Source organism: Canis lupus, chromosome 38, assembly GCF_011100685.1.
Source record: "Canis lupus familiaris isolate Mischka breed German Shepherd chromosome 38, alternate assembly UU_Cfam_GSD_1.0, whole genome shotgun sequence".
Lineage (NCBI taxonomy): Eukaryota > Metazoa > Chordata > Mammalia > Carnivora > Canidae > Canis > Canis lupus.
The window spans coordinates 20,674,321-20,702,000 of NC_049259.1; the positions used below are offsets into that span (position 1 = coordinate 20,674,321).

Here is a 27,680-nt window from a genome sequence, read left to right on the forward strand (position 1 = left end):
CAGGATATGGGAGTTCCTATTACTGATTACTTGAGATGTTTCTACTATTGCATGAGTGTTGAATTTTATTAAATATATTCCTGCATCTACCAAGAGGAGCCTATTACTTTTCCTCCTTTTTAACAATGATTCACAGGGGCGCCTGGGTGGTTCAGTGGGTTAAGCATCCGACTCTTGGTTTTGGCTCAGGTCATGATCTCAGGGTTCTGGGATCGAACACCACATGGGGCCCTGCGCTCAGTGGGGAATCTGCTGGATGATTCGCTCCCTCTCCCTCTGCCCCTCCCCTCGCTCAAGCTCTGTCTCGATGTAATGAATTACATTATTAGCTCTTCTGGTGCTGAGCTGTCCCGTGTTCCTCGTATACATACAATCTGGTCATGCTTCGCTTTATTAATATATTGCTATATTCAGCTATGACATCTTTCTATGGTAAGTGAATTCAGCCTATGATTTTCCTTTAAAGGACCGTGCTTGTCTGGTAAAGATGTTATGCTGCCTTCATGAAACGTTCTTTGTAAAAAGCACTCCTTTCCAAATAATCTGGAATGGTTTGTATTAGGATTGAGCTAAGGTTTGTTTTTTGATGTTTGGAGGAATTCGTCACTAATCCTATCTGGCATCTAGGGATGGTTGTGCCCTTTTTTAATTGAAATTTTTATTGAAAGAATTGTAGGTTCGTTTATAGGAGTAGAAAATCGAGAGAATTCCATGTACCTTTTATCCAGTTTCCTCCACTGATAACATCTTGCAAAAACGATGCTAGCAGGATACAGGCATTGATAAGCCTTTTCCAGTTTTCCTCAGTTTTACTTGTACTTATTTGTGTTGGTGTATTTTGCCCTATACAATTCATCACACCTACAGATTTGTGTATCTGCTACCACAATCAAGATATACAGTCCCATAATTACCAGGATTCTTTGTCCTGCCCTTCAATAATCCCACAGAGGAAAAGAAGGGTGTTCTTCATGCAGATTTCAATTGCTCTCAGGTATTCAGGTTTTCTGTTTCTGCTTGTGTTCATTTTGCTAAAGAACATTTTTTTCTTGTAAACATTCCACCAAAAATAGTGTAAGCTTTTTCATAGTTTGCTCCCATTTTTAAAATCTCTACTTCTGTACTTATGTTCCCCCTTTGGGTCCTACATTGTTATTTACCAGTCTATTCCTTTTGCATATATTCACCTCACCAGAAGTTCCCCTATTTTTCTTTTTAAAGAATCAACTCTCACTTGTTTTCACTGTACACCTATTATCTTCTGCTTTTGTCTTTTCTTTCCTTCTACTTTCTTGGAATTTGTCCATATTCCCTCTAACTTCTTGAGTAGAGTGAAGTCATTAATTTTGCCTTTTTTCTAATCTACTCATCTATAAATCTCTCCTTTAGTAGTTCTCAGAGGAGCTTCACTCATCCGCATGTAGAATTTTCATGGTTTAATTGCAAATATTTTCTAGATTCCAATATGAATTCTCCCTGGACTCGTGAGTTTAAAAGTGGTTTTCTTGGGATGCTTGGGGCGGGGGGGGGGGGGGGGGGGGCGCAGCGGTTGAGCATCTGCCTTTGGCTCAGGTCGTGACCCCAGGCTCCTGGGATCGAGTCCCACATCGGGCTTCCTGCTCAGCGGGGAGCCTGCTTCTCCATCTGCCTGTGTCTCTGCCTTTCTCTGTGTTGCTCATGAATAAATAAAATATTTTTTTTAAATGGCGTATCTGATATCTTGAGTATCTTTAGTCAACTCCCCCAGCTTGCATACGGCCACTTTGCTTTACTTCCTTCTGAAATTAGCCATCTTTGTTATTGCTTTAGAAAGTCAGAGTTTAAAGCTTATCTACATGACTGCAAGTATCTTTACTCATTATTCCTTTTGCATCTCACTTCTGCTTTGCAGGATTCCATTTTCGTCTCCAAATACATCTCCCAGGAATCTTTTTCAAAAAAGGAATGTTAGAGGTAAACTGTCAGAAAGGGTTAGTGATAAACTTGCAACTTTTGTCTCAAATTTTTATTTCAGCCTCATTCTGAAGTTACAGTTCACATGGGTTTAATTTCACTCAGTGCTTACTATTTTCTTGTCTTCTCTAAGGCAATGCGGGAAGAAGTCTGCTGTCAGTCTCAAGAACTCTCATTAGTGATCTCTTGTCTCTGACGGGCAAGTCCGTTTCTCGGACCCTCAGCACTTTCATTGTATCTGGGTTTGTGATTGAGAATCGTCATTTTTCCTCAATCTGATGATCACAGCTGCCATCGGATCTGACAAATGCTCAGCTTTTCTCTCTTCAAATGTTGCCTCTTTCCCATTTCTCAATTCCCTCCTTCTGGAACACTTACTAAATGCATTTCGAAATGTCCCATTCTATCTTCCACATGTCCACTCTCTATCCTCAAAACCCAACAGTGCATAAAGCCAAGGCCTGATACGTATCTGCAGAATGAATGAATGACTTAAGCTAAATCCATCATGGAAATCAGAATAAATGCACCAGTCCAAAGAAATCTGGTTAGCCATTTTTAAGGGAAAAAAATCAGGCATCTCCTGGAGCCCTTCTTAATAATTGAATCTTCAACCTAGTATCTAAGTTCAGGTACAAAAACAGTGAAATCTGGGATAATTTAATGACAAGAACCAACTGCTGAGGTATGCCACTTGGGGTATGTACTTGAGGGGGGGCTGTGATTTGTTCTCCATTTCAAGGAAATTTGATAAAATGGCTCAGAAAATATGTAGAGCACTAACCAACATCATAATAGCATGAGACGGGGACTGAGTTCATGCTCTAAGTCTCCTTTTGGGCACTTATCATAGAACAGAAATAAGTAACAGTTTGCACCGACCGACCGTCTACTAGGACACAATCTCACAATTCTTCAAAGTAAGCATTGGTAGCAATATTTTCGGTGACTCAATGAAAGTATAAATTGAAGTAGTTTTCCCTAAGTCATCGAGTTAATGACTGGACCCAAATCTGACCCAGTGTCCTCGCTGTCCCAGACAGAGCCCGTCGTCCCAGAGCCCACGCTCCTCCCGGTGCCTTCCTGCTTCCCTGGATCTTCTCTGCCTCCTCAGCATTCAGAAAACCCAGCCAGCTCTCAGAGGGGACAACTGTCGTCACTCAGCACCTTCTGCTGCGCCACCTGAACCATGACATTCTGGTTTATCCATCTCTAATAAAAACCGTGTTGGCATCATTCTCAAAAATGCTCTTTATTCATTCACACGTATTATTGCATTTAATGTTCCTCCACACCCAGGAGCAGAAAGAGAAGGACTCCACTTTACAGAGGAGAAGCCTGGGATTCACAGTAAAGTGCTTCTCGCAAACCTGCAGGGTGAGTGATCGCAAGAGCACAACCTGGAGCTGCTCTCAGCTCCCCAACCTCACCGCCCGTTTGCACATACGGAATGCTCAACTTTATTAAAAATATCTTTAGCAACAAAATTTGAGAAACTATAACCAGAAACTCATACAGAATATGTATAGAAACTGTATTTCTATGCAACTTTTGACTTTTATTAAATCGTTCAAGATTTCGCCCACTTTCTTATATTCTGGGCATAGTGGTTATATTTAGGGTTAAAAACATTCAGGCATTTTAGCATCCTGTCTTCATATCATACAAACTAAGTCTTAACCACCTCTGACCACTACTGATACCAGCAGATATCCTGCCAGCAATTATTCGATTGGAAAACTTCCTTGAAACAATGTGAGTAAATAGTTTTTCCTGCAAGTTTGCATACATTAAAATACAATCATGAAAAACAGGTTGGTCAGCAATGAACACATTTGCAAATGGTGTTAAAGGTCAAGCCCAATATTAACACTGACTACCTCAACATCAATGAAAGATACTTTCAAAATAAGAAAAAATTCCAGTATCCCAAACATATATATTCTTCTGTTCCTGTGATGAACTACATGGATATCTGTATTAGGTCTGTTAGGAGTCTAACAATCTCAGGATTTTTAAAGATTCTATTTATTTATTTGAGAGAAAGAGAGTGAGAGTACACGTGAGCAGGGGGAGGGGCAGAGAGAGAGAATCCCAAGTAGACCCTGCACAGAGCACAAAGCCTGACTCAGGGCTCGATTTCACAACCGTGAGATCATGACCTGAGTGGAAATCAAGAGTCGGACGCCTAACAGAGTTATTCAGACACCCCACAATCTGAGGATTTTTAGAAACACCCCGTGGAGGAAGAAATAAGGTATAAGACCTAAGAAAACTGTCCATAAAAAAAAGGAACAAAGCTCAGATTACCACTCAGAGAGGGGCCAGGCCAAAAGGAGGACCAGTGAGTGCCTGGGTCACCTCTACCTGAGGTGGAGCTTGGGCTCCAGTTGTCAGAACCAATAAGCACACACTTGGTTGGGTGACTCTAGCACAACTCTGATGTGACACCATTCTGGAGAACCTCTAAGTCGTATTTTACTTATCGATCTTTTTCTCCTGTATATATACAGATGCACCCGTAATCCTAGAGATAATCCTGACAGGAAGGAAAAGAGACAATTATAGCTCACTGTCCACCACAAATGCACATCATCCAACTCCACAAAAACCCAGAAAGCACAGCAGGTGTGCGATGTTTCAGATTTCAGACACTGTCATCGTCAGTTCTGATTATGTTTTTTGAATGGTGACCCTAACACGCTTTTCCAGTTCCAGTAAGTTTTGGTAAAATTTTTCAGCAGTGTCTTCATCTAGGTCCATCTGGAAAAGAGGCAAAGATAGGGATATAAGCAAAAAGGAAAAATAATATGAATGGCATCTGCGTAAAAGGAAGGCATTCGACATACATAAGAGAACAGGGGGAAAAAAGAACAGGGCTGGTAGGTCGGGGCTGGGGTTCCTGACTCTGAGGACGTGTCCCAAGCTCCAGCCCTCAGCAAACCTACCGTTGCCGCCCTCACACAGCAAGAGTGAAAGACCTGGTTTTGCTTTCTCCCCTAACTCTTGTGTATCCAGTCACAGGAGACACCAGCCAAGGGTTTTTGGAATTTAACTGACATCCACCTAATGTCCATCTTCTTTCATCAAGCACCCCAGCTGTAGCTGGGCTCACTGGCCTCCAGGTAAGAGCTCACTTACATTGCCAGGCTCCACGGAAGCTACTGGGTGCCTTGCAGCTGTGCCCTGGCCATGAGAGCTGAGTGGAAGTGGGTGGTATTGCCCACAAGTCTCCTGTAAAGGCATCAGCACCTCCCTTTCCCCTTCTTCCCCTGGCTCTCTTGAGCCGTAAGAATGAGGGTCATACCCCAGGAATGGCAGAGGGTGGCTGAAGGACCCTGGGTCCTGACAATCTGGGGAGCTGCCCAACCCGCCCAAGGCTACCTCTCTCCAAAACTGCTTTTACGTGCGAGAGACCTGAGTTTCCATCCTGTTTAATCTATTAGTTCACACTCTTCTGTCCCACGTAGAAAACCCAATTTTATTTTTATTTATTTGTTTACTTCAGACAGAGAGAGCACGCACATGAGCATGAGCTGGGGGAGCAACAGAGGCAGAGGGAGAAGCAGGCTCTTTGCTGAGCAGCGAGCCCGATGTGGGGCTCGATCCCAGGACCCCGAGATCATGACCTGAGCCAAAGATAGACACTCAACCAACTGAGCCCCCAGGCGCCCCTAGAAAATTTAATTTTAATTGATACACTCTATGTAAAAGCAAACTTTCAGCCCCTATAAAATAAAGCAACATCTCCTTTCAGGTCAACACAGAGGCTCTTTCTGCACAAAGCTGACAGGCTAAAAATGAAAACTTTTTTAACATTTTGGAAGTAACTTTTACATTCAACATAAATCTCATCAGAGTTTTCCATATGGGAACTGGAAGAGGCAAGAGCGATCTCATGCAACCCCCGCTCTGAACAGAGGAGAAAGCTAACCCCCCAAATTGATCAACGTTTTTAAAGCAAACTTTCAACGCATTTCCATAAAATGCTAATATTTTGGTTTATAAAATGAAGCGTTTTCTCACCATTGATAAACAAGTCATGCCCTTGAGATTAACAGTCTGTTCAAACAAACTCTGAGGCCCTTCTTAAAAGGAAGTTTATTAATTTACAACAGAGTAGCCCAAGGTGTGTTCTTTGGGATTTTATTAAGTGCTACATAAAACGTGAAGGAAAAAATAAAAAGTCATGTAGTCGAGAAAAAGTGAGAAAGAGCAGGATGGGACACTGCAGACACACACAGGTGAACTCCGGCACCTTCTCGGAGCCTTCCCTGGGCGAGTGTGCTCAGTGGAGGTCTCTGCAAATGGGGAACACAATATGAAGCTTTTCTCAAACTTCCTTGGCCGACAAACAGCTTTTTGCAAATCTTCTCAAGGAACCAGAATCCCACAGAACATATTTTGGAAAACACTGGAGGTTCACAGGTTCATTTTTAGTAAAGAGACGTTGCGGGAGCAAGAGCACGGTTCCCTTCAGACCTCAGCTCCTGACACAGACCTGATCACTGCCAATTATTTGACATCGCGGAGAAAAATTATTTGTCGCAATCTAGTTTTATTTTAGGCCCACGCCTCCCACATAAACTAGGCAGCGGAAAACAGGAGGCTGAAATAAACCCTACTCCTGACAAAAATACAGCAAAAACAGTTTTATAAGTTCAAAATAAATTTTCTTTTTCTTGTATGTAATTCCATGTTTGACTTGTTTTTAGAAGACTATCCAGAGGCTAAAATCCACAGCATCAAGGCCTTTATTTCCCCGTACTTCATGCCCTGCCTCGTGAAAAGTCCAATCTATCAAAGCTAATAATCGTCACAAGCAGAACTGAACATTCGAGGGGAAGGTAGCTTCCCTCAGAAAGACACTTTATATTCCATCCACCTTGCAACGCGTTTATTGTGCACCTACCACATGGGAGGCAACCTGCTTGGGAAGGGGGTTTAATCCTCCTCCTCACAGAGCTTATATTTGGACACAGGAGTCCGACGTGGAAGGAATCCTACACAGAAGAGGTACGAGATGCCAAGAAAGCCTGTGATGGAGGCACCTAACCTGGTCTAACAGGTCACAGAAGCTGGGGTACAAGCTGAGGTCTTAAGCATAAGCAGAAATCTATCAGTTGAAAGAAGGGTGGGCACCTGGGTGGCTCTCTTGGTTGAGCTTCTGCCTTCAGCTCAGGTCATGATCCCGGGGTCCTGGGATCGAGCCCCACGTCCGGCCCCCTGCTCAGCAGGGAGCCTGATTCTCCCTCCCTCTCTGCTTCCTTCCCCCAGCTCATGCTTGTTGTCTCTCTCTCTCACACACAAAAAAACACATAAATAAAATCGTTAGGAAAAAAAAAGGAAGAAGAAGGGTAAGAGCCATTCAGGTGGACGGAAGAAGACATGCAAGACTCAGAGGCAGGACAGAGCAGAGAACGAAAGCAGGTCAGCTGGACGCAGCGACCAGAGAGGGAAGCTGTGGGGACCAGTTCAGCAGCCAAGCAGCAAGCGTCCTCCGTGCAGCAGTGTAAACACATTTACCTTCTGGGTCGCTACATAATTGCTTCCAAAGCCAGTGGTGGCACTCAGGTATTTGGTCAGAGGATTTAGAGACTCCGGCTTTTGGTGGAAAAGCCATACCTAGAAAGGAAGAGGATGTCAATGATTTTTTTCTTCTTCTGCCCAAGATGAGTGAAGCCAGGGAGAGTGGGGGGTGATCTATAATAAGCATTTTACCAAGCTCTAAACAAACTCTAAAAATTCTCTTGGGTATCATCAGCTGTGACGTCCTCATGAACCACTAACATAATCTGAAGGAAGAAAGGAGGGCAACTTGCTTAATAGCATCCTTTGAAAATTTATTTAAAGCTAAAAAAAAAAAAAAAAGCCTCATATTTTAGCTGTCTCTTCCCTTAATCTCCAAATTAAAGTTCACGCGTATAGATAGCTTTTTCAAGGTTGATACTCAGCCCATGCCACAGGAAGTACAGGTTAAAACTTGTACTATTCATTTTCATTTTCTTAATAGATAAGCACGAGCATGTGCATCGTTCACAAGATGTACATGGTAGTAAGTGAGTCTCCCTACCCTCCCAAATTTTCCAGCCACCCCTCTCTGGAACCAAGCACTCTTGCTAGTATCTTACATGTTCTTCCAAAGAAAATCTATTTGTTTAAAAACATAGATAGCCTTTTCTCTTAACTCAAGTGGAAGCAAAATATACATACTATTCCAGACTCAGCATCTTTCACTTGAACAACAAGCCCTTTCGAGAGATGTTCAGACCAGTAGAGAGCTGTTCTGTTCTTTTTTATTTAAAGCAGCCCAGTATTCCATCTCGTGGCTGGACCGTCATTTATGAAATCAATTTCCAGGGGATCCCTGGGTGGCGCAGCGGTTTGGCGCCTTCCTTTGGTCCGGGGTGCAATCCTGGAGTCCCAGGATCGAATCCCACGTCGGGCTCCCGGTGCATGGAGCCTGCTTCTCCCTCTGCCTGTGTCTCTGCCTCTCTCTCTCTCTATGTCTATCATGAATAAATAAATAAAATCTTTAAAAAAAAAATCAATTTCCAAATGACGGACGTATATGTTGTTTCCAGTCTTTGCTATTACAAGCCACACTGCACCGAAGGATGAATACGCCGGCTCATAGAACCTGAGTACGTCGGTAAGATAAATACCAAAGATGGAATCGCTGGGTGAGGAGGCTGGGCGCGAATTATTTTGAAAGATCCTGCCAAACAGTCCTGGATACAGGCTGCGTCAGTCCACCTTCCCTAGCAGTGCGGGGGCATGTCCACTCCTGACGGCCCCGCCAGGTGGGTGCAATACCGAACTTTCTAGTGGCTGCTAATCAGAGGTGGAAAACAATCTTTCGTTACAGTTGTGATTTGCCTGAGTAAGACGGAGCACCTTTGCCGTGACCAACACAGTTTAAAGACTCTCTTCATACCCTTTGCCCACCGTGCCAACAGATGGTCATTTCTCTTGATTTGCTGAAGCTCCTCCATACTCGTTAGTATGAAAATTAGCCCTTTCCTATGATACGAATGGCAGCTATTTTTCCTCCACAATTTGGTTAGTCTTTGGAGCATATTTATAGTGAGGATTTTGGTCACGTGAAATGGGATTATTTTAATTTAATCGAAAAGTTCACGGGTGTCTGGGTGGCTCAGTCAATCAAGCATCTGCCTTCAGCTCAAGTCATGACCTCAGGGTTTTGGGATCGAGCCCTGTGTCAGGCTCCCTGCTAAGTGGGGAGTCTGCTTCTCCCTCTCCCTCTATCCCTACCCACTGCCACTCATGCTGCCTCTCTCTCTCTAATAAATAAGTAAAATCTTGAAAAAAAGTTCCATCTTTTTTTCTTACAGTTCTAAGAGTAGCTAAGCCCCCACACTCTTAAAACTATTAAAACATATTCCCCTATTTCCTTCTAGTCATGTTTTTTGACTTTTGGGTGTAAATCTTTTAATTTATCTAGAATTTTGAGTGTGAGGGATGAAGAAAAGATCCTGTTCTATTTTTTGGCAACATTTGCCAGATAATCCCTCTCCCCCACTAATCTAGAATACAGGCACCATCATTTGCCAGGTCCCTGCATGCCGCAGGCCTGTCCCGAACCTTCTAGTCTACTCCCTCATCAGCCAAGTCACATGCCAGCACTATACTGTTTTCATTAAGAGAGTTTTCTTAAATATCTTGAATGCTGAAATACGAAGAATCCTTTACAGTAAGCTTCCTCTCGTTTATGCCTAGAATTCCTGTTTTACAGATGATAAAAGGCTTAAATGAGTAAAAACAAAACAAAACAAAACAAAAAAAACGTGTCCCCGGATCCATAGCTAGAACCTGGAGAAGTGGGATTTGAACAGAATCAGCAGAATTGTAGAGCCCACACTCTGAACCACTGGCTTTTGGCCACTCCAGGTTAGCTCACGTACGGAGATGAAACTCCCGTGAGGACTGCAGAGATTCTTACGACACATGCACTAGGCCCAAATCCTCATCCATCCACATCCACCAGCATCTACGATCATTACTACTTGGCAATCGGAGGCATCCATCCATATTATAGAAAATTACAGCAAAGTCACAAAATTTTAAATTGTGACACGGGTCATGCTGTCCTATCCAGATCAATGCATCCTTCAGAGCCCAGATCAAGCCCTACTTAGTGAAGCAAAGCCTGTGCCCACCATCCCAGCTTCCTGTGATCATCCTCTCTGAACAGTCTAACTACTCACCACCTGATGACAGAATGTTTTATTTTCTTGCCTGTCTCCTACATTCTTTTCTTTTTTTTTCAAAATATGACCCTAAGCTCCTTAGTACCTGGGGATTTTGTCTCCTAAGTATTCCTCGTATCACTGATACTCAATATATACTTGACCTCCACATTTGATTTTCATTATCTCTAAAGGATCACATACTACTTCTAGTGCTTTGACAAATACAGTGACTAATTAAAATTGGTTTAAAAGTACTTGACAATCTGTGTTCTTACAACAAAACGCATTTATTTCTGCAACATTTACCAAAACAAGAGTGCAAACCAAATCCCTCAGTGTTTTCCTTAGCTAATTTCATTTTTTTTAAAAGATTTTTTATTTATTTATTCATAGACACACAGAGAGGCAGAGACACAGGCAGAGGGAGAAGCAGGCTCCATGCAGGGAGCCCGATGCGGGACTTGATCCCGGGTCTCCAGGATCACACCCAGGCTGCAGGTGGTGCCAAATCGCTGCGCCACCAGGGCTGCCCCTCCTTAGCTAATTTCAATTCAGCCAAGATTCAAGAATCTACTACGTATAAGCACTACAGTGACAGGGGACAAATGAGCTTCATCTTGAGGGACGTTTCTGATCCATTAGCAGAAGGTGCCTTTGGGGCCTTGAGTTGATGAATCATCAAAGGCATCATTTGTGTAATGAGTAATATCTGTCATTGATGGGGAAACACATGTAATCCATTTGCCATGTGTGATTTTAAGGAAGTGCACTGATTTTCAAATAAAGTTAACACTCGATTCTCTAATATTTAAACAGAGGAAAGAGAATCTTCATATAAAAGGAAATGGAGTTGGATGGTGTCACCTGTACTCTTGGCCTGCAAGGTGCACCTTCTCCATGGGAACCGCTGGCCCGGCCACCATCTTGCTTTGCCTGCCCCTGTGGTGTTCCGCTGCTTTGCCCTCGAGCTGCTGGTGGATCTTGCTTCTGCAGAAGTGCTGTCCCTACGACCATGCTCCCCAGTGCTATGGTAGACACTACACTTTGAAATTTGACTCCTCATACTCTACACTCAGTCTTATGGTCCCCCTTAGTCCAAAGCAGGACCTTGATCATTCACAGAGCTTCTCTTTTCTGTTGAGAGGGTTTCCACTACCGGCGAACTGAAATTTATACCTGCTAGGCAAGCGTACAGGCAACTGCAACTCTAGTAACGTACCAGGGCTTCTGTTCCATTGTACGGCGTCAAAGTGAAAGCATTTGCAAAAAAGCGAAGCTGAGGAAAAGAAACGAACAGTCATTTTTTGTGGTGATTTAGAACAGTCACAAAAGCGACATTAAAAGAAGACATTCATTCATTTCTTGTCATAGAACATTTCTTAAGTACTAAAAAATAAAGAAGTCTAAAAAAGAAATCTCACAATCTCTGTCGCTCCGAGCCAACCATTTTTAACAGGGAGGCATATTTCCTTCTCATCTTTTTCCTATACCTGCCATAATGGAGGGACAATTTTTTTCAGAGCTCTGCAAGAGAGAAATGTCTCCTATGAGGGGCATTTTCTAACGTGTGCTGGAGGAACACTGGTCCTGCAAGACACTCAAAACATTAACAAACGAGCAAAAACACGGTTCTGTGGTCATACCGTGCTCAACCATCCCCTTCTGGGGAACTTTTAATGCATATGACCACTCTGAAAGCTCAGAGACACCCAGTTTAATATCCCTTGATGCAGGTTTCTAAAAATGATGTCATCCTGGTATCCTCGGGAGCTACGGTGCATGATCAAAGGCACATCCCTGTAAAGAGAAGCGGGTGTGCAGGTGGTGAGGCAGCAGGGGCCCCAGGGAGTGCGAAGCAGGGGTGACTGGACTGAGGAACTTCAAAAACCTCAAATGAAATGAAACTCTGCCACCTTCTGGTTCAATTTCTTAAATCCGTTCCCAACCCTCAAGCGTGTCACGTTGGCCGCACGCGGAAGAGCGGAAGCAAACCAAGAACGGAGCGTTCACACTCACCAGCCATATGATTGGCAGCAGCAGCGTCCACACCAAGGGAGGGAGAATCCCGTAGGTCATGTTGGTCACCATCGTACCCGGGCACACCACGCTGGAGTACAGACCCTGGCAGCACGGAGAGGACCAAGAAGAGGACTCAAACTCAGTGTGTACTGAGCCAGGCCACCAGGACGCGTGTGAGTAAAGAGGGCGTGCAGATGAGCCAGGACGCCAGGGCACGAAGCACAGGATGCTCTGGGCTGCCCCAAGCTGCGCGAGCCACTCGGTGAGAGAGTCACGCACGGAGGACTCACTATGAGAAGCGCTGAGGATGCAAAAATTAGTAAGACAAGATCTCTGTTCTCAAGAAACTCACAGTACACAGAATGACCGAGCTTGAAGCTGGAAGAGAAAAGTAGGATCCGGTCACTGGAGTTTCCCATGTATTGGCTTAATTTAAGAACGGCTTATGAATCATAGTAAGCACTTAAGAAAAAAAAAAAAGGACATATACGGGGGCATCTGGGTCGGCAGGCAGTTGAGCATCCAAGCTCCTGGTTTCAGGCTCAGGTCACGATCTCAGGGTCAGGAGATCGAGCCCTGCGTTGGGCTCCGTGCTCAGCGGGGAGTCTGCTTAAGACTCTCTCTCAGGCAGCCCGGGTGGCCCAGCGGTTTAGCACCTGCCTTCGGTCCAGGGCATGATCCTGGAGTCCCAGGATTGAGTCCCACATCGGGCTCCCTGCATGGAGCCTGCTTCTCCCTCTGCCTGTGTCTCTGTCTCTCTCTTTCTCTCTCTGTGTCTGTCATGAATAAATAAATAAAATCTTAAAAAAAAAAAAAAAAAAAAGACTCTCTCTCTCCTTCTGCCCCTCCCTGCTGCTCTCTCTCTAAAATAAATCTTTAAAAAAAAAAAATACATATACAGTACAGTCTCTGCCTTCAAGAAGTTTCTGATCTAGTAAATACGACAGCTAGACCTAAAGTCTCTGTCTGTCTCCCTGCAGTTCATTAGACCCACGCTGTAGCTTGAGGTGGGAGCTCCTGACACGAGAGGTGAATGAAGGGCTGCGTGTGGTTCCACAAGGACCCCCACCCCAACTGAAGAGCTCTACATCAGGTCCTTGGCCCAGGACTTGTCATTTTAGAAAGATCTGCCCTAGAAAGAGGGCCCAACTACCACAGAGCGTGTGTTACCAGGAAGGGCCCTGTGTGGGCTTTACTAATCCTTGGACCACTGGGATTTGTTGTACTAGTTTATTTAGTTAGATTTTCACTTTTTCTTTTTTTTTTTTTAAAGATTTTATTTATTCACGAGAGACACAGAGAGAAAGAGGCAGAGACACAGGCAGAGGGAGAAGCAGGCTCCATGCAGGGAGCCCGACGTGGGACTCGATCCCAGTACCCCAGGATCACACCCTGGGCCACAGGCAGATGTTCAACCACTGAGCCACCCAGGTGTGCCCCAATTTTTACTACATTTTACCTTACGTAGCTATTGACTATTTTAACTCTTATTTCTACTGCTTTTAAGTCTCTCTTCCTAAGAGCCAAGGAGGAAAAGCTGTGGGCTGAAAACCAATCACACAGATTTTAGGAGACAGCACCATTTGCTAAATCTCCCTTCTTGTAAAAGATGAAATCCCGAAGCTTACTTGACAACAAAACTTGAGTAAAGTCCCAAAGCATTTTATAAAAAGAGAAGCTAATCCACCCTGACCTTGTGCCCACAAGAGAGCTTCCAGAGAACAAGCAGTTGTGACAACTTTTTAAATATCTCAAGAAACCTCAGAAGGAAGCTAACAACTGGACAAACACACTGAACTCAAATAATAACAATGACAGTAATAATAATGATGATGATGATGATAGCCGACATAAACACACACAAGCTCATGCACACTCGTGCACAGACCACATGCCTTCCATACACACATGACGCCTACACACATGCAGACAGCACATGTACAATCACATCACACACACGCACACACATTCTGAGACCTCTAGCTCCTGGGAGTGCTCCACACCACCCCCCTCATTCAACCCTCCCAACAGACCTGTGAGACAGGCACTATTTTCATCCCTATTTTTCAGATGAGGAACCTGAGGCGTTGGGAGAAGATACAATTTGTCTAAGGATTCAAATCCAGTTCTGGGAGATACTCTCAGCTTCTACTCTTAGACCACCCTCCTTTCTAAGAGGCATGTTTCCAGGAGATTTTGTTCTAATCTGATAGGGGATCCATTCCCGGATACGCCAGGATTGTGACTGTGTCCAAAGCATCACCAGAGAAGGTCCCGCAAGGGCAGACAGCTTCTCGGTCATCTTTTTATTTCTCCTTTCTCCCCAACCCCAAGCCTGGCCCGAAGCCCTGAAGATGGTAAGCATTCTGTAAGTATTAGCAGGATTAAATTTCTCCCCAGTCCCACCCTCAAATAGCAGAGTCAAAGAAAACCAAGGAAAATGCCCCGAGAAAAACTAGAGATTTTCAGTTAAGGTTTTGGACCTGAGCAGGAGAGGTATCCAGGGCAGCTACTGTAAGCTCCAGACCCCAGGGGCCACAGGGAGCCCACATAACTGCCAAAGGCCACCTTCTCCATAGAAACAGTCCCAAAAGTTGGAGTCTGCACAGACAGGCCTGTGGAGTCTCACCAAAGATCACCACTACCCAGGAGGCTTGGCTACTCCTGATGGTCCTCTAGCACCTGACGTGATAAACACTAGGACATGGCACAGCTTAGTGGGAAACGTCTGACAGTCAGACAGCCCGGGCTCAAGTCTGAGCTTGACCACTAAACAGCCGTGTGACCTCTGGGTACCTCATGTCACCCGACTGTGGTGTCCTCACATGAAACTGGGAACACTCAGGCCTAGCCTCGCTGTGACAGGAGGGGCACTGAGTGACGTACACAGGGAAGGAGTACAGTATCTCAGACCCAGTAAGTACTGCCATCATCAATAATGTCGTTCTGTTCATAAATTATAGCTCGTGAAGAGGTACGGAAGGGCAAACGAAACCACACGTACCTAAAAGGTCAGGAGCTAATTATCTCTGCCCCAAAACTTTTAGGCACACCAACTGCCAATCTTATTCACATCTTATCTTGTCCTCAGAGCAATCCTGCTCAAGAAACGATACTGCGTCTTCTAAATGATGACAGTTCATGGAAAGCCAACCCCATTACTAGGAAGTCAACCATAGCTGGGAAACCACTGCCCTGCCATTCCCATCACCGGGACAGGCCTCACCCGTGGGTTGAAGTTCCGGTTCAGCGCCACACTCAGCAGGTCAACTGCATATTTGGAGGAGCTGTAAGGCTCCTGGCCTCTGCTGTGCTGGATGTCCTCAAGGTGGAAATTAGATTTCCTTGCATTGCGAGACGATGTCCAGATGAGCTGGGAGGGACTGTCCCTGTGACAGAGAAGAGGTTCCAGTTCCTGAATCTGAATGAGATTAAAAAAAGGAAAAAAAAAAAAAAAAAAGATCAAAATCTACTGGAGGAGTACAGGTATCAGCTGTGAAACCATTGTCCGTGTACCCTGGAAGCAAACCGGTATGTCATCACTGACGGGGCTACTCTGGACGTGTGAAAGGAGGCTGGAACGACCCACGTGAGATGAGTTAGAGTTAGAGACATCTGGAACCGATGTTTAGCTTCATAAAGATGGATGCATATAAAGATATTTATAGGCACTTACATATACATGGATGACCCTGCATGTTTATCTCTCTGCTCTGTTAGCTTAGAATCTACTGATCCATCAATAGCAACAAGCACCCAGATCTTGGTTTTTAATACCATTGTCCAGTAAGAAGAACCAGATTTTGGGACACCTGGTGGCTCAGTTGGTTGAGCGTCCAACTCTTGATTTCAGCTCAGGTCATGATCTCAGGGTCCTGGGATGGAGCCCCACGTCAGGCTCCACAGCAGTGGAGAGTCTGCTTGAGGATTCTCTCCCTCTCCCTCTCTTCCTCCTCCTGCTCAAGCTCTCTGTCTCTCTCTAAAATAAATAAATCTAAAAAAAAAGCAGCACCAGATCTCCTTAGGGAAATGGCTGATTCTAGGAAATAAATCTGATGAGTCTGAACCATCTTGTAATGCCAGAAAGAACATGCTCAAAAAGAAAACCATGCGGATGAGGCTATACCAGAGAGATGCAGGATCCAACAGAAAGAGCCCTCAATGGCCTAAACTCAAATAACTGGGGAACGAAAATAAGTAGTATTTCCCCCATCCTTTTGTTTTTAAAAAGATTTTGTTTACTTATTTGTAAGAGACACACAGAGAGAGGCAGAGACACAGGCAGAGGGAGAAGCAGGCTCCATGCAGGGAGTCCTACGTGAGACTCAATTCCAGAACCCTGGGATGGTGACCTGAGCCAAAGGCAGACTCTGTCCACAACCACTGAGCCATGCAGGTGCCCCAATAAAGTAGTATTTCCAGCTCCAAGTAGAAAATACATATCCACAAGCCCATGGGAAGATGATAAGTGATTTTTGCAGCTTTACTGAGGTATACTTGACCAAGAAATGACTGAATGGAGCATCAGATGGAGAACAGACAATCTCTCTTGCAGAGAAATTCCAAACAATTCATGTAGCTAATGAAACCTTCGGGGCGTCAAACACAAACCCTTCAGTACGAGGTACACATAGAAGTCTCCTCCAGAGAATGCAATATGGAAAGGGAGAGAAAACCAAAAAAAAAGAGACTTTATAATGAAAAACCTGACAAACACTCCCTCGAGTCAGATGATCAAAGAGAACATCAATACCCACAAGTCACAGCAACAGCTGATGATGCCCTTGATGCGATGTGATGAGAATGGGACTTCACCTCTGTGGTCCTCCTCCCGCAGACACAGTACTCAAGTCTAACAACGAGGAAAACCTCGGACAAATCCCAACTGAGGCAGAGCCTACAACATACCTCAGCAGGGACCCTCGAAAAACTGTCAAGGTCATCAAAAACAAGGAAATCTGAGAAACTGTCACAACCAAGGTGAGCCCAAGGAGACAGCCACTACATGTACTGTGGTACCCAAGAGGGGATCCTGGACGTGACAAAGGACATTAGGCAAAACTGAAGAAATCTGGATCAAGTTTGGAGTTTTGGTTAATAATAAGGCATCACTATTGGTTCTCAGATTGCGACAAATGTATCCCAATAATGTAAGAGGTTAGTAGCAGAGAAAACTGGGCCGGGCAGCAGGGGGTGGGCCATAGGAATTCTGCACTAGCTCTGCAACGAATCTGCAAATCTGAAACTATTCTATAACAAAAACCGTATTAGAGAAAAACGTAGAAAAGCTTCCAGATGCGCGCCCCATTTGCAATGAACAGATAAGTCAAATGCAGTCAGGATGAAATCAGTTTAACTGGTTCCTGGACAGTTAACACTACACTGTGCTCGGGACTCCAGAGAAATTACCTCCACTCTTTGTAACAACCCTAAAGGTTTGGTCACGTCACCTATAATCAAACTGGGGATGGATGATCCATTTGCACAACGCATTTACACCGGAACCCAGAATCCAAGTTTGTATTCCAGGAGAAGTGGTAAGATTGTTAAATCGAACCTGAAGAGAGTGGGAAGTGCTCTACGCCTTCTGATTATTTTACTTGATAAATCACTTCCAAAACCCTTGCCGAGGGACACCTGGGTGGCTCAGTGGTTAAGTGTCTGCCTTTAGCCCAGGGCGTGATCCTGGAGTCCCAGAATCGAGTCCCATATCGGGCTCCCTGCATGGAGCCTGCTTCTCCCTCTGCCTGTGTCTCTGCTTCCCTCTTTCTCTCTCTGTGTCTCTCATGAATAAATAAATAAAATCTTTAAAAAAAAAAAACCTTGCCGATATGCCTACCAATACCAGGATACACATGGACAGGTCACGTCATCGGGACACCTGTGACCATTGTCCCCATGGCCACCACTGCCATTCCCCCAACCCAGATGACCCAAATACCTGATCTCCTGAACATTAATTTTTAGAAACTAGATTTATCATAAAATTAACAGACTAGTAATAATTATCTTCTTTTATTGCCAACTAATTTAATAATTCAAAGAGAAGGCAAAGAACGAGTATTATATTAAAAAGATAAAGGAAAAAGTAGATAATGGATCTGTGTAAAGGTATAAAGAAAGGCAAGAACTGAATCCCATTCTGACTTTACATTTTAATTGACTTTTGTCATTGAAAAAGTGACACCGTATTGTGTTAAATCAATAGCATGAAAGGTTATAGAATGAAACATGAAGCCCCCCCACCATGAACTGGCGCCCCAGTTCAAGGCAACCAGTGCTCCCAATTTCATCCGTATCATTCTAGAAATGTTATGTACGTTTATATACTCTATGTAAACATGTATCTTCTTCTGTTTCTACAAATGAGATCACACTATACATGCTGCACCCTGCCATTCCTTCTTCACGATAAAACGCGAGAGGCCGGGAGACCTGGGGGCTCAGTGGTTGAGCATCTGCCTTCGGCTCAGGGCATGATCCCATGGTCCCCAGATTGAGTCCCACATCAGGCTCCCTGCATGGAACCTGCTTCTCCCTCTCCCTCTGCCTCTCTCTCTCTGTCTCTCATGAATATATCAACAAAATATAAAATAAAAAAAATTAAAAAAAAAAAACACAAGAGGCCATCGCATTTAAGTGCAAAACGTTTACCTCATTTCTTCTCATGGATCCATAATATTCCAACATCTGCCTCTATCTTCATTTACTCTAAATACGGGCAAGTACTCAAAGAGTTCCAACGTTAAGGGAAATTAAGCTGACAGTGGAGAAGAGTGCTGGTGAATACAGAGGCGTCAGAAATGCGGGTTCTGTGCAGGCCAACCCGGCAACAGGAGCTGATCCTCCAACACCGAGCAATTCTAGGCAACCAGCAACAAAGCCGGGCATTACTTAATCTAGGTATTAAGGCTGTCCTCTGGGTTACACATGAGGCAAGAACACGGAACAAGCCAGACAAACTACACAGCTCTTGTTTACGTGTACCTGTACGCCTGGAACTGTAACACATGGTACCGATGCCGAAGCATCAGAAACCAACATAATGATAAAAGACTAATTACAAATTTGCTGTTTAACAATGGCTTGCCCACCACCCCATCCTATCTGGCACCCAGCCCAGTTTCAAAGGCCGTTCAGAGCAGGACCCGTACTTTCTCACAGTTCTGCACGCTGTTTCTGAAGGCGCTTGTGTTTCCTTCTCACTCTGTCTCTGCCCTCTAGAGTTGATGTCAAAAGAAAAAAAAAAAAAAACAGAAAAAACATATATATACATCGATACACTGCTTTAGCGAAGCAATGTTTTCATAGAGTGCAGGGATCATTCAATCCAAATACTCAAGCATCCAACGCTAGCCATAAGCTAACGAGCTGAGCAAACAGGCCCAGGACGAGGCCACACAAGCCTTTAGGGTTAGAGCACTAGAGTGAGCGAATTGGGCCCCAAGTCTCTTTACCAGAATAAAGTGGCCAAAGACGTTGGTTTCAAAGACCTCCTGGAGGCCATCGGCAGTGACTTTGTCTTCCTGGGTCAGCAATCCTTCAGCTGTGGAGAACATATGAATCACTTTTCTGAAACAGAAGACAATTGCATGCCTTTGAAAAGCTTCTTTAACTGAAGATACTGAAAAATAGTCCCTGCTGCTCTCCCCTGCCCCAAAACCACATTTTCCTTGATCCTATAATATCAAGAATAAAAATACCCATTTCTCAGATTGTGTTATTGTGAATCTATAAATACCATGCAAAAATGCTTCCTTCCCCACCTCCTACCCCCCACCCGCCCTGCTCCCCTGGCCCCGATTCAGAGAAGTATTCACGTTAGAAGTCAGACTACCAATAGGACCCTGGCTCAAAAAAACTGCTGCTGAAACTCTTCTCACTTTTTTCCATGTCATGTCGCAGATGAACCTCTCTGGGGGAAAAAGAGCCATGCCAAGGAGCAAAAGTCTTCCCCTGCACAAGCTGTTGGGTAACTGCCAAAGCTACACAGGTTGGTTTTTTTTACTGGGAATTCTTAAAGCACCGAGTGGATTAACACGGTGATTTGCTGTGAGATCAATTTAGTAGGTCAAGACCTGGGTGTGTGTGTGTGTGTGTGTGTGTGACGGAAGAGAAGTAAAACAAAAGTAGCAACGTAGGAAGGAGCATGCAGGAAGAGTGAGAATATCTACCTGTAAGTTTACTAAGTCACAGAGTAAGATTTAGTTCTTTTATTTTTAAAGATCTTATTTATTTGGCAGAGAGAGAGAGACGCGGAAGCAGGGGGAGAGGCAGAAGGGGAGGGAGAAGCAGGCCTCGGCGCCAAGCAGAGAACTAGGATGTGGGGCTCCATCCCAGGACCCCGGGATCATGACCTGAGCCGAAGGCGGACGCCCAGCCGACGGAGCCCCCAGGCGCCCCTAGATTCAGTTCTTACTGTGGGTCGTGGCCAGACCTTTCAGAAGCACGTCTGTGCTACCGCGTACTGAGACTCTCCCAGGGAGGCCTTTCCTTCGGCGCATTTCCCAGGCTACGGGGCAGAGCACCTGCCACAGCGCCAGGGGACGCTTCCAAAGCAGCCGTCCCGGGTACTGACAACCCTGGACAATCTCACCGACAGCTCTGCCAAATCCTGACATGACCCTGCTACGAGGCACATCCAGGCAGACCAAAAATGGACCCTCTGCAGCATGGAGCCACCTGGAATGTCCCGGAGACCTGGAGCACCCTAAGGCCCAGGACGTGCAGCGTTCTCCACAAAAGATGGGTGCTCTTCCTTCATGACGTGGCTGCAACACTTCCCGTCCTTATTCTTCTCACCCGGCCCTCAGCCCCCAACTTAACCTACCGAGGGCAAAACCAGGCAAAAAAAAAAAAAAAAAAAAACACCCAAAACCAAAACCAAAACCTGACTCTTCCTACTCAGTTCATCTAGAAAATGGACATTACCTTGAAAAGAGGCCACAGAAAAGTGCTTTGATATTCAGCTGTGGATTGGGCATGATCCCAGCGTTCAGATAGACGTAGTCTAATCTCTGAAACCTGTGAGGAAAACAAGACCAGATTGTTCTTTTTCTCTAGAGCAACTGGAATAAAGAAGCCCTACGATGGACGGAAAAATGCTCTCTGCACCCAAATAGTGGCCACAGCCAGCTGAAGGGGATGCATGGCACATCCGCTGACACCGCTTCTTTCTCAATGGGGTTTCTCCAGCCACAGTAAACGGTAAATATTTGAGAATTTTTTTTTTTTTTACAGTGGCTTCAAATAATTTGGGGAGCTATAATGGGCTTTGAAGTTACGTCTACTCAGATGGATACTCCTTCCAGCTTTGTCCTCCCAATTGACACTGCACACCTAATTACGTAACCCTCTGTCCATTACACCCACTCTCTTTCTGGTCTTAGGACGTCTTCTACTTTTTTCTTAAGATTCACATCTTCCCTAGGGATAAGTAAAATATATGTAATATTCGTGATCGCCCAATCTGATCCATCAGTGCTGGAGGCTGAGTGTCAACGTATCTACTAAGGCAACAACAGAGCCAAGTGGAAACCCTCCACTCTTCACAGCCAGGTGCTCGGGAATCACAAAACGAAGAAAGCTCACAGGAAGACAATGACATGACAGACGCTGAATGGGGGAAGGCGCTCCTGGAAAGCTCCCTACAGGACATCTGTCATGGAGAGAACAGTGATGTGTAGACTTGTGAGAGCTTTTTCATTTTTAAACCTCCATAAGCCTTAATGTAGCGTATTCCTCTAGGGCCAAGCCTGCCCTCGTGATACAGGCACCGTGAATACTCACAAGATCTCCTACAATTCTACGCATTACACTGTCTCCGTGCCCTCTTCTGCATCGCCCAAGACCGTACGGGCCACAGTTACCTTAAAATACATCTACGTTACCAATACAGATTGCACGCAAACATCTCTTGATCATCCTATAAGTAATTAACAGCCAAATGACTCTAGTTACTAAACTTTCTGTTTAAAATGCTGATGTGGGGGATCCCTGGGTGGCTTAGCGGTTTAGCGCCTGCCTTCAGCCAGGGCGTGATCCTGGAGACCCGGGATCGGGTCCCGCAAAAGGCTCCCTGCATAGAGCCTGCTTCTCCCTCTGCCTGTGTCTCTGCCTCTGTCTCTTTCTCTGTATGTCTCATGAATAAATAAATAAAACCTAAATAAATAAGTAAAAGGAGAGACTTTTAAAAAAATTTAAAAAATAAAAAATAAAAAATAAAATGCTGATGTGTACTACTGGGCCATCCATGTAAGCGCCATGAAGTCATGCGGGCCCATCTATTCTTTTCTTTGAATTCATTTAGTTAACATATAGTGTATTATTAGCTTCAGGAGTAGAATTTAGTGATTCATCAGTTGCATATAGTACCCAGGGCTCATCCCATCACATGCCCTCCTTAGTGCCTGTCACCCAGTGACCCCATCCCCTCACCCACTTCCCTTCCAGCCACCCTCATTTTTTTTTCTAGAGTTAAGAGTCTCTTATGGTTTATCTCCCTCTCTGTTTTCATCCTATTTTATTTTTCCTTCCCTTCCCCTCCCTGTGTTCATGTTTTGTTTCTTAAATTCCACATACGAGTGAATTGTCTTTCTCTGACTGACTTATTTCACTTAGCATGAACCCTCTAGTTCCATCCACATCATGGCAAATGACAAGATTTCATTCTTTCTGATGGCTGAGTAATATTCCCTTGTATAGATACCACCTCTTCTTCATCCACTCATCTGTCGATGGACATCCGGGCTCTTTCTTTTTTTTTTTTTTATTTTTATTTTTTTTTTTTTATGGTTTGGCTACTGTGGGCATTGCTGCTATGAGCACTGGGGTGCAGGTGCCCCTTCGGGTCACTACATTTGTACTTTTGGGGTAAATTCCTAGTAGTGTAATTGCTGGGTCACAGGGTAGCCCTACTTTCAACTCTTTGAGGAACCTCCATGCTGTTTTCCAGAGCGGCTGCACCAGCTTGCATCCCCACCAGCAACGTGAGAGGGTTGCCCTTTCTCCACATCCTCGCTAACTTCTGTTGTTTCCTGACTTGTTCATTTTAACCATTCTGACGGGTGTGAGGTAGTTTCTCATCATGGTTCTGATTTGTACTTCCCTGATACTGAGTGATGTTGAGCATTTCTTCCTGTGTCTGTTGGCCTGGAATGGGCTATTCCTAACTGAGGATGAAGGTTCTTTTCTGCTAAATGAGGAAATATAACTAAATCTATACAAAACAGAAAGCCGGCTGGCTGAGAAGGTTTGGGCAAAGGAATGCCTGTTGAGCTCAAGACTTCTGTCCTGACTCTCGGGTTTTTACCTCAGTAAGGACATTTACTGTGTAGCTTCACAGACTCGGGAACTCATATTTGTGGAAGAGTAGGAGATATCAAACCTAGAAAATCTCCTTAGTTCTGTAGAAAGATAATGTGGCAGAAAATTCTAGGAGAAATGACATTTCACAAGAGGCTAAGGCTGAAACTAGAAGAGTGGGGTGAAGAAAACCAGGCCCCACCTTTGCTTTATAACTTGTACATTTGGAACAGGAAAATGCAAATGGGCTAGCAGCCCCCATACATGAAACACGAAGTTGTATTCTTTAGGAAAATGCCTTTAAAAAAAAGGCCTTGTTTTCACTGAGCCTCACTTTACTGTCCAGAAAATAAAGCAGTTCTTGTTTCTTAAGGACTTCAATTACAAAAATGCTGGAAAATTAATTATTCTGCATACCCTTGGGGCTGAGTATGGACTAGTGCAGGGCTCTTGAGCTTTTTGGATCATAAATTCTCCCTAGAATTAAAAAAAAAACAAAAACAAAAACAAAAAAACAAACTATGCCCTCTTTCCCCAGGAAAAAATGCATTGTGCACCTATATGCAATTCTGTGTACACTCTCTAGGGAGTTAGACATCTAAAGACTCTATTCCTTCAGATGCCAAGTATTTCTCAAATGCCTATTACACGCCGATTACCACGCATATGCAAACACATCTTTACAGGCCTGTGGGGGGGGGGAAAAATCTCTGAAGAAATGGGGTACCGATGGGGGTTCTAAGTCCAACCCGATCAATATCCCGTCCTACAACCTTCTCAGGCACCTGCCCAACCTACTTAGCAAAGTTGTACATGGAGGAAAGATGCAAAAACCATATTCAGAAAGGAGTTACCATAATGTCCACACAACTAGCCATACATCAAGGTGCACTCAAATTAATCCTCATGAAATAAGCATGACTAGGACTGGGCGTGAAAATGCACTACCGAGACACCACAGGTCACTCTAGAGCACAACTTCTCACACTGCACCTGTTTCTTTTCAGGCTTTCCTCTTTCTGATCTTATCCACTGCTGTGTCATGCGATCACGGGCGAGAAAAGCCACTAACCAGAGGTGTTACCTTTGCTTGAGCTCGCTGGAGGCCCGGATGACCGACTGCAGGTTGCTGACATCCACCTGCACGATGCTGACCTCGGCGGCGGGGTGAGAAGCCAGCAGATCAGCGCTGACAGCTTCCGCTTTGCTCACGTTCCTGCATGCCAAACACACGTGCAGCTCGTCGTCCTCCTCCAGCAGCCGCTTGCAGAGCACGAGGCCCACGCCACTGACAGGACAGTTCAGACAAGAACACGCATTAATGCCGACAGTGCCAAACGGAGGCATTGCTCTCTGGTTCGGAAAACCACCTCTGCCAACGTGGGCTCCAGTGCAGGGCCCAGGCAGAGAAAAAAGACTCAAAGGTTTTTTTAAAAGAAGGGACAACCCCCCCACCCCAACTTGAATAGTCAGTCACGTGCTCAGGATGCTGTCCAGTTTGTGTTTCTCTCATTTTGCAAAAAGCGCACTGCGCGCAGAGCTGTCTTTTCATCGGCGGGCACCCACCCGGCGCTTTTCATTTTGTACCTGTTAGGACACTCGGGAGAGTGATTCAGTCTGTCACCAGCGAGAGCTGAACAGAGCATCGTGGTGGCTGTTTGCTGGGTTGCTCAAGGGCAGGGGCTCTACTACCTGTTGGCATCGCTGCCACCATCCTGAGCAAGAGCAAGAGCCAATCCCAGTAAGGAACAGATGGCTCTTTACCTAACACAGCAGGAGGCAGGTCCCCCTCAGTAAGGACAAATAACCCCTGCTGCCACTTCCTAATTGAAGACTCCACTGATTAAGCAGCAGGTAAGGAGAGGAAATAGGAGATGGCGCCTAGGAAGGGGGGTCGGGCAGGGCACAGGTCAAAGACAGATGAACCACTTCAGGAACGGCATCTGCAAGTGCAGGGGGATTGAGGGCACCAGGCAGACCAGCTGGGCAGGGCTGCACCCCAAGCCGGGGCCGTCCCAGCAGAGCACCAAATACATGCACGTTTATTCCTCCTCCCTGAGCAGAGTGGGTCCTTACGATGAACATCCAATGGCATCCATCACCATATCCGCACAACAAAGAAACACACCAAAACAGCTCTGAGTTGCCTCCAGGCCTTGGGCTCCTGCAGCACCAGGTGGGGGGTTCAGGGCACCCAGGGGAGGACACTCACAGACACCTGCGCCTGCGCCGCTGGCTCAGCTGAGGGGGGTGTGGCTAGGGCACGTCTGATGGGATGACACTGGACCCATCCTCTCTGCCTTAATCCCTCAAGACCTCCCCCTGCAACAGGCATGCAAACAGAATGGTTTGATGGTTTGATGGGTGTCATCCTGCCCGCGATCTTCACAGAAGAGGCTGAGTCCACAGGGACAGCCCCGGAACAATTAGGAAGCGGCAGCAGGGGTTATTTGCACTCTTCCCACGTCTTATCAGGTGGAGGGTGATTTTTATTTTTTATGATTTTTATTTATGCATGAGAGACACAGAGAGAGAGAGAGGCAGGGACACAGAGGGAGAAGCAGGCTCCATGCAGGGAACCCGATGCGGGACTCGATCCGGGGACCCCGGGGTCACGGCCTGGGCCAGCCAGGCGGCCCGGAGGGTCACTAAGATGTGTCGCGGGGTCTGCTCCGGGCTTTCTGCAACGACACCCCCGCCCCCTGGGGCCCCCGACCGCCGAGGGCGCCTCACCTGCTGGCCCCGGTGACCAACACCACCTTCCGCATGGCCTCCCGCCGCCGCCGCCGTCTCCGCCTCCCTCCCGGGCAGCGGAGGCCGGCGCCCGCCGAGGCCTCGCCCACGATGCCGCCACCGTCCAATCAGCGCCCGCCGGGTCCCTGACGTCACGGCCTCCGCGCTGGGCCCTCCAATCGCGGCCCGCGCTGCGCTCCGGGGGCCGGGGCCGGCGTGGGGTGACCTAGGCCGAGGGGCGGGGCCGCGCCCGGGCCAATCCGGAGAGTCCGGCCCGAGGGCGCAGGTGTCCCCGGGCGCCGCCCCTCCCGCACCTGCGGCTCGCGGTCCAGGTGCTCCCTGCGGCGGGCGCGGGGCTCGGGGGCGCGCGGGGCGTCTCCGCCTGCAAACGCCTCGGCCTGGGGGGAAGGGCTTGGGCCTAGGAACGAACGGTTTGGGTATCGTCGACCTTGTTTTCCACTCCTTTTTTGGAACCGTGGCTCTAGGAACACGGGAGCTGTAGCGCTTTACGGGCCGGCTTCTGGTGACCCCAGACCTGCTCTTTCTCTTTAAAAAAAAAAAAAAAAAAAATCGCCTTTGGAGAAATGAACATGGATTTCAGTAAAACGTGTCTGTAGAATCACGCTTGAATTTACCAATTTTCAAAATTTGGAACATGGCATGAATCAGAGTGTCCAAGAACTTCATAGGACATTATGGGCGCTGTACTGGAAGCTCCTACTTCAGTGTTTCTCAAACTCCGTGGTAAAGGGCCCCTTATGGTTTTCCAAGCCATCCCAGATGGGTACTTTTGGAAACTATGGTAACAATGGATTATTAGAAAAATGAAATAAAAAGGGAAGGATGCAAAGCACAAGCCCCATTTTTATTATTATTATTATTATTATTATTATTATTATTATTATTATTATTACTAGATTCAACATGTAAAAGGATCTTCAGCCAAACTGCTATTGACGTTTCTAAGGCCTATTCTAGGTTTCTGTATGTGTCCTGAACTCCACGCACCATGTGCCCGACTCTAGGAAACACACTTTAATCTACTTCATGGCCTCTTTCAGAGTTTCAATTATTTATGCCCAGCAATGAGCCCTGAGCAACGGGAGACTGAGAGCATTTACACTGGCTTCTGAAATCATAGAGGTCTTGATTAATTTGATATTGTAACAGCACTCCAACTTGCTTCTAGCTCACGCGCTCCCTGCTTGCTGACCTAAGTCCCTTGGTCTGCAGCAGAACTAACCTACTTTCCTTGAAATCTGCAGACCACTGGCCTTAAGGGAACCAAACTTCCCCAGAAGATAAGATCTGACTACATAGATTCAAAAACAGCTGCCGTGTATACTGGCAGGTCTGTTCAGGGTCATGGCAACATTCAATTAACCACCTGGGCTGGAGCTTCTCCTCCGTACAGCCCACCCCTCCCTCCTCCCATGCCTTCCCCTTTAAAACCCTCTA

General features: G+C 45.7%; 1 protein-coding gene across 7 annotated transcripts; it reads right to left on the reverse strand.

The window, feature by feature from the left end:
* Positions 1–3,186: 3,186 nt before the first annotated feature.
* HSD17B7 (hydroxysteroid 17-beta dehydrogenase 7) lies at positions 3,187–26,333 on the reverse strand. 7 transcript variants are annotated; one of them, XM_038586241.1, is made up of 9 exons: positions 26,223–26,333; positions 24,574–24,777; positions 21,117–21,209; positions 19,643–19,757; positions 15,412–15,606; positions 12,183–12,287; positions 11,386–11,442; positions 7,480–7,578; positions 3,187–4,716 (listed from the first exon to the last, which is right to left on the reverse strand). In XM_038586241.1, the coding sequence occupies exons 1-9, from the start codon at positions 26,255–26,257 to the stop codon at positions 4,627–4,629; spliced, it is 993 nt and encodes a 330-aa protein (XP_038442169.1). In that variant the 5' UTR covers positions 26,258–26,333; the 3' UTR covers positions 3,187–4,626. The 7 variants fall into 7 exon arrangements, 3 of the variants coding, with proteins under 3 accessions (XP_038442169.1, XP_038442171.1, XP_038442170.1); XR_005385790.1 differs by lacking the exon at positions 19,643–19,757; XR_005385788.1 differs by lacking the exons at positions 3,187–4,716; positions 7,480–7,578; positions 11,386–11,442 and having other exon boundaries at positions 15,412–15,574.
* Positions 26,334–27,680: the final 1,347 nt, after the last annotated feature.